This window comes from Notamacropus eugenii, chromosome 1, assembly GCF_028372415.1.
Source record: "Notamacropus eugenii isolate mMacEug1 chromosome 1, mMacEug1.pri_v2, whole genome shotgun sequence".
NCBI classification, from domain to species: Eukaryota; Metazoa; Chordata; class Mammalia; order Diprotodontia; family Macropodidae; genus Notamacropus; species Notamacropus eugenii.
Genome location: NC_092872.1, coordinates 248,896,176 through 248,909,112, shown reverse-complemented (window position 1 = coordinate 248,909,112; position 12,937 = coordinate 248,896,176). Strand labels below are relative to the sequence as shown.

General features: G+C 43.8%; 1 protein-coding gene across 2 annotated transcripts in view; it reads left to right on the top strand.

Annotated features, from left to right (window-relative positions):
* Nucleotides 1–12,937, top strand: part of PKD2L1 (polycystin 2 like 1, transient receptor potential cation channel) — an 87,315-nt gene that overhangs the window by 54,917 nt on the left and 19,461 nt on the right. For both annotated transcript variants that reach the window (XM_072628470.1, XM_072628469.1), the window contains exons 2-3: nucleotides 5,471–5,796; nucleotides 6,312–6,425. In XM_072628470.1, the coding sequence (XP_072484571.1) occupies nucleotides 5,541–5,796; nucleotides 6,312–6,425 (370 nt within the window). In that variant the 5' untranslated portion in view covers nucleotides 5,471–5,540. The remainder of the gene's footprint in view (nucleotides 1–5,470; nucleotides 5,797–6,311; nucleotides 6,426–12,937) is intronic.

Genomic DNA, 12,937 nt, shown 5'->3' with positions numbered 1-12,937 from the left:
CATCTGTTCCAAATATAGATGTATTGGGGTATTATTTCACTGGACTGACTTTCCAACTCTCTGTTTGTATTTTCTTTGAAGTTCAGGGTGTTGACTTTTTCCCCTGAACTAAGTGAATGATATATGTGCTTGATTAAAGTAGATTGTTGACCCCTCAAAAGTTGCTTTTCTTTTAGACCAACAGATCTAAGAACCTGTATAGCAGATCCTCCTGTGTATGTCAGGGTCCTTGCTATTACACCTGACCAGCTTCTCTTTGGTAGGAAGGTGAAATTGAGTGATGAGGAGTCTGAAAACTCACCATTACTTACAGTGAGCTATGGTTGTGCTGTTTCAAGGAACAGTGCTGAATCTCTCATAGCATCTCAGTGTGTTTTATCACCTTTATGAACCTATGAGACAATGTGAAGTGGAAGATTTAAGAAGGTAGATGAGTGAACTTCCCCTACCTATAGTAGAGGCTGGCCACTACTAGAGAACTTTGGTTATGTTTATTTTCATAAAGTGACTCAGCTTCACAAGTCCTTGGGGGCTGGTTTGGGGGTACAGTGGGTCATGACTGCATTCATAGCCCTGGGAGGCTTCCCTGGTGAAGGCCTCTGTATTTCCTATAGTCATCAATCTTGAAAAGGAAGAGAGGGGAATCATGTGTGTGTGTGTTTTCCCTCCCCCAAGTAACCTGTGGTGCTCCCACTACATTTAGTCACTTCTAATTGGCTGGTGGAGGGGTGGAGAGAGTCAGACTTCCTGGAATTAGGTAAAGTCCCTGATTTCTTGAAATAACCTGGCTTGCATCTCTGATATAGCACCTGACAAGAGATGAGATTAACCCCATCCACCTTGGGTTAGAAAAATCGAGATTATAACATCAGTGAACTCCACACCTACTGTTTGACATATGCCCAGACAAGATAAGAGATGCTGGGAGTCACAGCACCTGGCATTTTTTTCAAGTGGACAATGCATGCATCAGTTATGTGTGTATGGATTGCATTTAAGGGGGAAAAAAATCAGGATTTTTCAAGTGGACATGGAACAGAGAAAGGAATGTAATTTTCAAAAGGAAATTGATCAAGGGGGTTTGTTTGAGCAGAGCAAGCTTGTCCATACCACCTGAAAGTACTGCATTTAAAACACTAACAGGGAATTAGGCAGTCCAGCTGTTGTGGCCTGATATCCTTGAGACTTTGCCTTTGTCTTGAGGCATATTCACACGGAAAGTCAGAGGCTTTGCCAACAGACTGAGTAAGTGGTGCACTCTCTGGGCTCCCATCAAATGACTGAGGCTGGGCCATAGCTTGAGTAGAGACGTTAGGAACTAGGGAGGATCTGGAGGATAGAAAGGAAGAGGTCTCCAAAAACAGATAGGTACATGTTTTCTTGGTGGGTATATGGCCCCCTCAGGAAGGGCCTGAGACAGCAGCTCTAGTTTTAGTTGGTGACCAGGAAGGCCAGGACCAGGAACCCAGCAAGGCCTGTAGAAAGTGATAGAACAGGGTATCACAGAATATTAGAGTTGGAAGGTCACCTAGGCCAATCACCTCCCTTTTTGGATAAAGAAATTGAAGTAGGGAGGGGTTAAGTGATCTCCCAAGGTCACATAGGTAGCAGAGTTGAGGAGCAAATCCAAGCCCTCTGATTCTAAATCCAGGGGTCTTTTAATGGAGGGCACTCAGAACCACAGAATCTAAGATCTGGAAGAGATTTTGAAGCCAGTAATCCCTTCTAGAATATCCCTATCAAGAGGTCACCCAGCTTTTCCTTGAAAACCATGAGTAAGGAGGAAAATGCCAACTTCCAACTATGGAGACCTGTCATTGAGCTGCTCACAGAACAGTTTCCACACATTGCTACTAGCTGTGACTGCTAAGTACTATCTCTGTGACTTTGGACAAATCAGTCAGTCAGTCAACAAACATTTGTTAAGTGTTTACTATGTACTAGTCTGTGTTCTAAGCACTTACAAATGTAAGCCAAAAAAAAAAAAGTCCCCCTGCCCTCAAGGAGCTTCCATTTTAATGAGGGAAGAAAACATATAAAGGGACCTGAAAAGTGGGGAATGGACAGAAGAAGGTAACCACATGGGGGCAAAGTCCAGAGAATAAAGGATGGCTTGCTAGAGGCCTTTTCTCAAAATGGAGCTTCTAGGAGGTGAGCACTGTGGGGGAGAGGGAGAAGGCAGCTGAAGTAAGTCACTTAAATTCTCTGAGCTTCAGTTTTCTCATGTGTATGTAACAACCTCTGCCAAGGGGTTAGCTGGTCACAAAAAATCGCTGAGCCTTATTGTTCTCCCTGGTTACCTTAGGGAAGATAATGCTATTAGCTTGGACTCCGAAATTTCTTTCCAGTTGGGTCAAAACATATCAGATTCTGAGTTTGTAGTCCTCACCAGGACTTACAGGAAGTATTTTACCCTGTTGGTGTGAGTTTGCTCTTGGTCTGGCCCTTGATGTTTGCTGGGCCCTGTGGCTCCCCATAGCAGGGTATACACATATTTATGTGTGCATGTATGTGTGTGTGTGGACATATATATATATAATATACATACCTATACATACACACACATACACATATATATACATATCTATTATCTATCTATCTATCTATCTATCTATCCACACACATACACACATCTAGGTCAAAGGCCATAGCTTAGGGTCATTTAGCATGGGCTGAGAGAGGTGTCAGAGGTACTGGGAGGTCAAAGAATGAAGCCAAGGTCAAATCAGAACAATTTAAGAAACATTTATTAAGCAACAACTCAAATGCCTTATATATGCAGAGTTGGAGATAAACAGATGAGAAGCAAAATAATGCCTGCCCTCAATGATCTTTTAGTCTAGTAGAGGAAAAAAATGTGTATGCAAACAAATACGAGGCAAGGTAATCCACCAACAAACATTTATTAAGTTCATGTGTTATCTGTCAGGCTCTAGGTGAGGCTCTCGATATCCAAAGAGACAGTGAAAAGTCCCTGCTCTCAAGGAGTTTATATTCTAGTGAGGGAGGGGAACTTGTACACATAAAAGTAGATACAAAATAAAAGAAAATAAATACATGTCAGAGGATTGGGGGAGAGTCACTGGGAGATGAGGTAGATCAGAAAGGTTTCATGTAGAAGGTGGTATTTGAGCTAAACTTGTATGGAAATGAGGGGTTCTGTGGGGCAGAAGTGAGAAGGGAGTGCATTCCAGGCGTGGAGTCAGCCACTCCAAAGGCAAAGTGAGAGGCAGAACCTCATATGGGGAACAGTAAACAGGTCCATTTGGTTAGAGCATACAGTTTTAACACATCATATCTTAAAAACATGAAAGGTGGACTGGAAGCAGATAGGAAATGATGAAATACATGGGAAAGGTCATTCAGAGAAGCTCTGTGACCTTGGGGAAATCACTTCCCCTCTGTTTGCCTCAGTTTCCTCATCTATAAAATGGGGATCGTGACAGCAGCTACCTCCTAGGATCATTGTTAGATCAAATGAAGCACAATACCTGGCACATAATAGGTGCTACGTAACTTTTATCTCTCTCTCTCTTTCTATCCATCAGTCTCTATCTGTCTGTCTATATCTACCTATCTCTGTCTATATTGATCTCTGACTATCTTTATCTGTCTATCTCTGTCTATGTATGTATGTATGTATATATCTATCCATCATCTATCTATCTATCTATCTATCTATCTATCTATCTATCTATCTATCTGTCTGTCTGTCTGTCTCTCTATCTATCTACCAATCATCTATTATTATTCATCAGAAGTAAAAGTAATCTGTCTGGCCCTAGGTTGAGTACCACCTAAACTTTTAAATCTATTACTTACGTCATGTCATGGGTGCTAGCTAGGGTTTGCAGCACATCTCCCTGCCATTGGCTCCTTCACTACCCTAGATAGGAATGGAGCCTTGGCATCACAATGCATCCCCTGCTGCCCTGGGTACTGGCACATCTGGGCATGCAGGATCAAGTTTATTTTTCTGTTTTTCAGTTCCAGGCTGCTTCTCAGGCAGTCAATAAGGCAAAGGCAGACTTGTGGCCCTCTGCTCAAGTTCTGTAGTCCCTTACTGAGCTAGGCAGCTCTCAGCTCTCTCAGCTTGAGTGGGGAGGAAATAGAATGAACACATCAAGTTTTTTTTCTTCCTAGCTTTTTACAAATTAAAAAACACCCAGTCCCACTGGACACAAATTCCCATTAGTGTTCACAAAAGATAGTATGTTTCTTAATACTGTGTGTTCAGAATCCTCATACTATCTCTGCTCTCTTTCTCCATCCTCATCTCTTTCTGCTTTCCATGCCCATCCCTGGCATTGTCTCCATGGCTAGCTCTATCTCTGCCCTCTGTCTCCTTCCCCGCCATTCTCTCTTTTTCTCATGCCTAAATAACCACCTTCACACAACTGGAGTTTATCCTTATTTAGAGTATTTTTTGGCTGGCCTCTTTCACATGGGAACATTTTATTCTAGGCCAAGGACAAAGCAGGACCCTGAACTAAGTCTGAAGCCTGGATCAGACTCCCTGAATTCTGAGTGTCTCTATGGTTTCCCTCTGGCCACCCAAGGTCTGCACTCAGAGCCTTCTTCCTGCCTGGTTAGGTTTAGCTAGAGGAAGGAGTCCGGTTTTCCTGGGTGGAGCCAAGGGGGTAGGATGCCATCTCCCAGCCTAGGAGGAGGAGGCCCCTTGACTATCTTATCTCTTTTATCTCTTCTCAGCTGATGTCTTCTTGGGCAACCCCCTCTGTTGCCGTGGGCTCACTCACATCCTCACTCACACCTTCCACTCACACCCATTCCTCTGCTCACTGTCCCCTGGTCTAGAGGACCGTCTTCCCCCTCTCTCCCCACCAAAGAGACAGTACAAAAGGCTCCCTCCACGCAATTGGCCAAACCTCAGAAGGAGTGTACCTGTTGGTCTTCCCAGCCCGCCCCCCCACCCCCCCACCCCTTCTCAAATCCATATCGGCCCTTTCAGGAGCTTTTACTCTATCTCAGCTCAGAGCTATGTTGCAGCACCTCCCCCCTACCCCATCCCTTTCTTCCCTGGAACCCAGAAGTCCTTTCATCATCTTTACCAGGGGCATCTCCTCCACCCCACCCCAACCTCAGCCTAGCCTTAGCCCAACCCCAAGCAGTCATTATCCCACTTCTCCTCCTCTGTCCAGCTTGTCCCTTTCCCCAGTCCAGCTCCTCCTACCCATCACCCCAGCTCCACCCCTCTCTCCCTTCCAGTTTTCTCGAATTATTCTAAGAGATCAGCCTGAGACACTGCCCCCCTTGGTGTAATTGATTAGCATCCCCCTTCCTTTTCTTCTTCATAGCCTTATAGTGTAGCCTCTGAGCTTACTTTCCCCCTAAATCCCCAAGCAGGAAGAGAGGTAGTGAGCTCAGCCTCCATTTGCCCAGGCTCCTGGCTGGGCTGGGTTAAGCTGAGCTCTCGGCAGGCCAGCATCTTGCTCCTTTTCTCTTTCTGCAGGTGGAGCGCAAACGGTGAAGCTTGAGGCTTCTCTCTGACCTTTGGCATCACCCCTATTGCATCTCTAGCTATGTGTTCTGTGGGAAGCCCCGGCTGTAACCCTGAGAGTCAGGAGTTGCAGGGACTGGGGCCAAGAGCCTGGGACAACCCAGCTTACAGTGGGCCCCCTTCGCCACCTGCAACCCTGAAGATCTGCACCATCTCTGGTCCTTTACCGAGCCAGCCTGGAGAGAAGCCCAAAGGTGGGCCCTTCAAGAGGGCATATCAAGGATCAGGCATGGACTGCTGTCGCCACATGTGTTTCCACATCTGTCGTGGCATCCGAGGTAGCTGAAGGAAAATTCCCTCCTTCCATTAACTAGGGGAGAAGGAGGGACTGGGAACTGAATAGGAAGGGTGGAGGTGGAAGGGGAATGTGATCTCAGGGGAGAGAGTGTCAGTTTGAGGGAGCCCAGCAGGTTGCTGCTGAGTTATTAGGCTCAGTAGTGCTACAGTGGGGTACTATGAGTTAGGGGGTGACTATAAACTTAGAGTAGAACTATGAGTACATTGGGAAAATGTGCATGAAGGGCTGTGAGCTTAAGAAGTGTGATCTTGACGGAGGGAATATGGGCTCAGTGTGGGAGTGGGGCTGTGGAAGATCAGGGTCTATGCCTGGGCTATATGCCCCCAAGACATCAGCAACCTCTGCTTAGAGCATCAGACCTCTGGGGAAGGGAGGATGGCTTTAGAGGCAGACCAGTCTTGGAAAGGGGGCACAGAGGGCTGGGAGGGATGGATGGGTCAAAGCCTGTGGGATTCTGCTTCTCTTCCCCTCTCAGTATGTACTTCTGCTCTGTAGGACTTTGGGGTACAACACTAACAGAGAATATGACGGAAAACAGGGAACTTTATGTCAAGACCACCCTGAGGGAGCTGCTGGTGTATGTGGTGTTTCTAGTGGATATCTGCCTGTGTGAGTAACAGCTAGATGTAAAACGTCTCCCGCAAAGTCTTTTAAAGTTGAGATTCAAATGTTTTCTGTTCTGCAATGTACAGGTGTAGGTTTTGCCTTGTAACCAGGAGCTCTGGGGGCAATTAGGTGGCACAGTGGATAGAGTCAGGGGGACCTGAATTCAAATCCAGCCTCACATACTTACAAGTCACTTAGCCTCCAAAAAAAAAAAAAAAAAAGAATAGAAGCTTTGTAAAGGAAACGAAAGTACAGGATTTCAGTAAGTATTTATCAAGCAGTAGTGCAAGAATCCTGCTGGGAAGAGGAAGGCTTCTCAATTCAGTGCCCAGCACAGTGTCTGGAACATAGTAGGTGCTTAAGAAATGGTTGTTGATTAATTGATTATTGATTGATTGATCTAGGACTGGAAGGGACCTGGGAGACCATCGAGTCCACCCCCCTCCATAAATATTTGAAGAAACTTAGGCTCAGGGAGGCTTAAATAACTCGCTCAAGGTCACTCAAGTCTTATTTTTAAAGAGTAGAAAATTCCTGATGGAAAAAAAATAGCCTTGAGGATTTCACCTTAAAATCAAGAACTGTTAACCCTATAAGGTATATTAGATATTTTTCAGTATAATGAAAACCTCACTTTTTAAGTATAATGAAACCTCACTTTTTCAGTATAATGAAACCTCACTCCTCTCAACCCCATTTATAGATGAGGAAAATGAGTCCCGAGGACATGCAGCTGGTTAGAGTTAGTTCTCAAAGTCGGCCCTCTTGACACTTAATCTGGATTCTTTCCTCCATAGTACAGCTGACCTGAGGGAATTTGATTCCAAAGTACTCACTTCAGAAAAAACTGATCTAAGGTCTAATATCTAAGAGGAATTGGCCAGGAAACCAAGGAACAGAACATGGAAAGAAATTTGGTTCCGGTTCAGGGTTGTCAGTAGATATTCATCTAACAGTATCTAGCCCACAGCTCTCCATCTTTTCCATTTTGGGGTAGATATTCATCATTCCAGATTTAGTCCCTTTCTATGGTACATAAATGTCTTAAAAAGCTGCTTCTGCTAAACCATTTTAAAAAAAAGATAGGTTCACATACAAGTCATTGTGAGGACCAGCTGCTCAGCAAACACATTTGGGTGAGTCTGGGTGAGCTCTTATGGGGACAAGGGAGGAGCGCCTGGGGCCAGAAATCAATGGTCCCTGGGGATTTTCCCTCAGCTTTCCTGTTCTCACACTCATCTGGAAACTCATTCTCTGTGGCTGTTGGGGGTGAACATTAGCTAGAGACCACTTGGGTGCAGGGAGTGAAAAAGCAAGCGATGGGAACAGCAGCAAGCTTAAAGTACAATATTCTTTCAGCCAGTGATGGATGGATCTATTGTACTTAAATATTCACTCTGAGGGCACGTTTTGTCCCAGTTTTGGCTTCTGGCCTTCCCTTCTCAACTACATTCTTTTCAGTTCTGGCTTCTCAGCATTCCATTTCTAGCTTCAGATATAGTGTCCTATAAAGAACAGTATAAATAGATACTCAGAAGTGTGGACATTGTGGACATCACACACATGCTCTGGGACAGTCATTTGGACTCTCCAAATAAAGTGCTGGAGTCAAGAATACTCATCTTCCTGAGTTCAAATCTGGCCTCAGGCACTTACTAGTCGTGTCATCCTGGGCAAATCACTTACCCCTGTTTGCCTCAGTTACCTCATCTGTAAAATGAGCTGGAGAAGGAAATGGCAAACCACTCTAGTATCTCTGGGGTCACAAAGAGTTGGACAAGACCGAAAATCACTGAACAACAACTTACTATTGGTAAAAGCTGTTTGTAATTCTTACACAAAGTACCTTCATGTTACTTCCTTGATGTTACAATTTTGAAAGGTTGCTCACAGAGTGGGGTGGGAATGGACCTAGGTGATTTGTCAGGGAGACTGAATATAGAAATCCAGCCATCATGGAGTTCCTGGGGGGTGGAATTCCCTCTGATATGAAGAATTTAGTAGATAGGCTAGGAAGGGGCTTTGAAATAAGAAAAGTCAAAGGAGCTTATTCCTGGGGGAGCTAGAGAAATTCCAGGGAAGATGGCACCCACCACTAAGAGATTCCATGACCACCAGTAAGGACAGGTCCAAATTTAAGCTAATCATAATCATAATAATAGCTGACATTTATACAGCACTTTAAGACTGACGAAGAGCTGTATAGATAATGTTGTATTTTATCCCCACAATTACTCTGTGAGGTAGGGATTATTAGTATCGATATTTTACAGAAGAGGAAACTGAGGTTGGGAAAGATTAGGTGACTTTGCCAGGGTTATACAGCTAGTCATTGTTTGAGGTAGGATTTGAACTCAAGTCCAAGTCCACCACTTCTATCCCCTGTACTGCAGAGCTGCCCAATGATTAGTGAGGGATCTGAGCTCTTCACTAGAGAGGAAAACCAGCAAGGTCCAAGTTGTTCAAGGTACATTAGAGAAATGGAGTCAGGTAGAGAGAAACAGTTGGAGACAGGGGGAAACCTCTGCTAGCTGACTCGGTTTGTACAGGAGCTACATTTATTCCCTAGAGACTCTCTGGAACAAGTTGCTGCTTGATGGGTTTGGGGTGGGGAGGGAGCCACCAGCAGTCCAGGCTGGAACTGGAAGGGCATAATGTACTCTAGGACAGCTAGCATGGCATAATGGAAAGAAACCTGGACTGGGTGTGCTTCAGTCCTGGCTCAGCAACATGCTGGCCCTGGGTTAGTCATGGTCAAATAGCTAAATGCTGTCATAAGTAAGAAGAATGATATTTGGCATCCCAGGGCAGCAGAAGAAACCATTTGTGGAAGTTTCAGAGAAGTTAGTTTTCATTTAACAAAAGAAAGCTTGTTAACTAACTACAAACTGTCCAAAACCAGAATGGGCCTTTTGCTGGAGGTCTTTAAGCAAAGATGGGCAGCCCCCAGTAAGGGATTTGGGGGTGAGAATTCCTACTCAGTCCTAGGTTGGATTGAAAGATCTCTGATGTTCTGTCTAATCCTCAGCTTCTGTGAGGTCATTGCCAAAGGCAGGGCCCAGGTCTCCCTAGACAGATGGAGTATCTCCTGCACCCTTCCCATTCCCATCTATCCCCATCCAAACCTAATTTTCTGTTGTTTGCATTAGGGCTTCCCTTTGTGTTCCTGGGGTGACGGATGGAAGCTTTTGTTGGGGGAGGAATTGTAAAGGTCTTTGTGGGGGAATAATAGGTATTTGTTATCTTCTAGGTGCACCTGGGAAGCCTGGCTTTGTGTTGGGGGAAGGTTCAGGGCCTGTATAAGGCCAGGTCTGGTCACCATGGTGTTGAGAAGAAGTAGGGCAGGAGGAGGTGCTGTGGGCTTTTGGTGATTCATCCTTAAATATCAAATAGTGGCAAGTCAATGTTCTTTCCTAAGATTTAGAGCTGAAAGTGATGCTACAGATTTATCTTGTTCAACCTCCTAATCTATTGATATGGAAACAGACCAAGAGGGAGTGGAGGGACTTGCCAGGCATGACAAATGGCGGCTTGGGCTTCCACTCCCAGCTCCTACCTCTTACTTACTCATCAATGACCGATCTTTCACTTTCCGGATGTCATTCTTGTAAGATGTTGGGTTGCACACAACCATTAGGTTACTGACTGCCAACATGTCTCTGTGATGACTTTGCCTCATGTCCTTTTGTTCAGTTTTTTTTTCAGTTTCCCTAACCCTGGTTTCCTACTTCTGGTTCCTCATTCATAGAGGTTCTCATTGGCTATTCAGTTGGTTCTGGGTTGGATGGCATTTCATGGGATCATAGATTTTATTACTTTTTAATCTTTAAATTTCATTTTATTTTCACCTTATCTCTGTCCCACTTCTTTCCTTCCCCATTGAACAAGCAAGGAAAACAATACCCCTGTTACAAACATTTATAGTCAAGCAAATAAAATTCCTGCATTGGTCATGTTAAACATGCATGTGCACACACACACATACACACACACAGAAAGAGAGAGAGAAACAGAAACAGAGACAGAAAGACTGATGTCTCAGTCCATGCTCTGAATCCATCATCTCTTTTTGGGGAGGTGGATAGCATGTTTCATCATTAGTCCTTTGGTGTTGTGCTTCATTATTGTGTTGGATCTTGGAATTTAAACCTGGAAGGACCTTGTCTGTTCTGGCTAGTTGGCTCTGCTTCTCTTGCTGTCCTGCTTCCGTAGGCTCAACTTGAACTTTATTCTTTTTACATCCTTGTATCTCCTCAGTGATGAAGTATGGGAAGAGGAAACATTCCCTTTCGCACATACATAGTGAAGATTGTGCCTTTTCCAACCAAAACCATATAAACCAGAATGAATGAGTATAACTTTGTAAATACCTGTGACTACATGGCTAGGGTATGTTTCATTAGCTGATGCTTTGCTGCTTCCCTCTCAAAGCAGCCAGCATAACCAAAGAAAATCAGGGACAGGAACACCTGCACACTGGTGATTTGTTTTGATTTGGCAACTCATCTTGGTGGTACATCTAGGACTGTAAGGAAGTTTCTAAATAAAGAAACTCAGGAAATGTGACTTCAGTAATATTGGGATTCAATTCCTAAATACTTTGTATTTGGGAAGGTTTTTTTAATTTCTCCCCTCCCCTCAGTTTCTGATGCCACAGGGTTTAGCATCTGGGAAATTTGTTTTGTCTTGTTTTTCTGGGAGGTTTAGGATCTTCAGGCAGGAGATTAATTTGTTTCCACCTCTCTGGAGGAAGTTGAGAGGAAATAAGGGCTTGGTCAGACCCAGACTAGGAAGTTTGAATTGTTTCTGACTTCCCAGGGTTTTTTTAGCAGAGATACTGGGGTGGTTTGCCATTTTCTTCTCCAGCTTATTTTATAGATGGGGAAGCTGAGGCAAAGAGGGTTAAGTGACTTGCTCAGAGTCTCATAGCTAGTAAATGTCTGAGGTCAGATTTGAACTCAGGAAGATGAATCCGCCTGGTTCAAAGATCAATGATCTACCCACTGTACCACCTAGCTGTCCAGAATAGAGAATAGTTGGAGATAAATGTTGGCCACGAAGGATTTTATTTATTGAGCATAGATAGGCCTGATCTCTCTTAGATTTCCTACTCTCCCACAATATGTTCTTCACTCTTGAATTTCTTTTTCACTCACTTTGCAGCAAAATAAAGGAAATTAAATCTATTTTCATACTACATCACTCTATGTAATAAGTAATTTTGATATATTTCACATTTAACATTTTAGAAGGGAAGAAAATTACTAGCATAAAGCTTCATTCACAGAATTCATCACACACAGAAACAACCAAGGGTTTTGCAAGGCATAGTTTAAGTAACGTGATCCAATTGAAATTAATTCATTTTACAGATAAGCAAAGTGGGGCCCAGAAAAGGAACTATGGGGATAACATCACAAAGCTACTTAGTGGAAAAGCCAGAACATCTTTCAGCTAATGTCTGAGGCTTCCTCCCTATTTCCATCTTTAAAAAATCTACATTTTAGGAAGAGAGTTCTCTGACCAATATTCTATTTCACCTCCTTTCCCAACTCTCTGCTCATACCACCTGATCTCCCATCCATTTCTTTGGCTTGTGAATCCAAAGATTCCCTTACATCCTGGTGCCAACCATAGCTACTGTCATTAACTTGTCTCCTCTCACTGATTTTACCAAGCTTGGATATCAATGCTCTGCAATCTTACTTCCCTCTAGTGGTGTTTAGCAATTGGCTCTGGAGGAAAAAAATTGCATGAAGGGAACATTTAAAAGTTTAATTTGAATCACTAACATTTCTTCTATCACTCTCTTAAATCTAGACAAATCAACAAAATAATAAATAAAGCCTGGATTTGCAATGGAAAAGCTCACTCTGAAAATGTAACAATTGATGTGCTGGAGAGCCTGCTCCAGCACACCCCTGCTGCCGTCTTTACCAGTGAACTGAAATCCATTCCTCTGAGGTCATCAATGACTTCTTCTATTGACAAATCTAAGGGCTTTTTCTCACATTGTATCCCTGTTAAATACTTGGTCCATCCTTTCTTCTGGGTACTCACTGCTTCCTTCACATCTTCCTGGTTCTTTTCCTATCCCTCTGTCTACTTCTGCTGATTCATGACCATTCCAGTAGCACACTCTTTCTTGCTTAAGAGGAGTGTCCTCATCCTTTATCAGGCTGGGTTCCGGTTTTTCAATGTGGCCATGGCCAAACTTTTCAGGGTCTCTGTAGCAAACCTCAATTTAGGGAGAGTGGCAAGAATGAAAATGAAGACATAGAGACTGGACAGTTCATTCGGTCAATAAAATTGAGTGTATGCTGAGTCCTAGTGCTGATCCACATGGTGGGATTCTAGGACCAGGAGGACAGTGATGACAAGCCTTGACAGTGAGCATTGAGGTCTCTGAATTGCACAATGGCCACATGGTAAAAGTGATGGAGGTGGAGGTGGAAGTGTGGTGGGAGGTACAAACAGACCTAGACCTAGATTGTTAGAATGTGAATGGATTCATA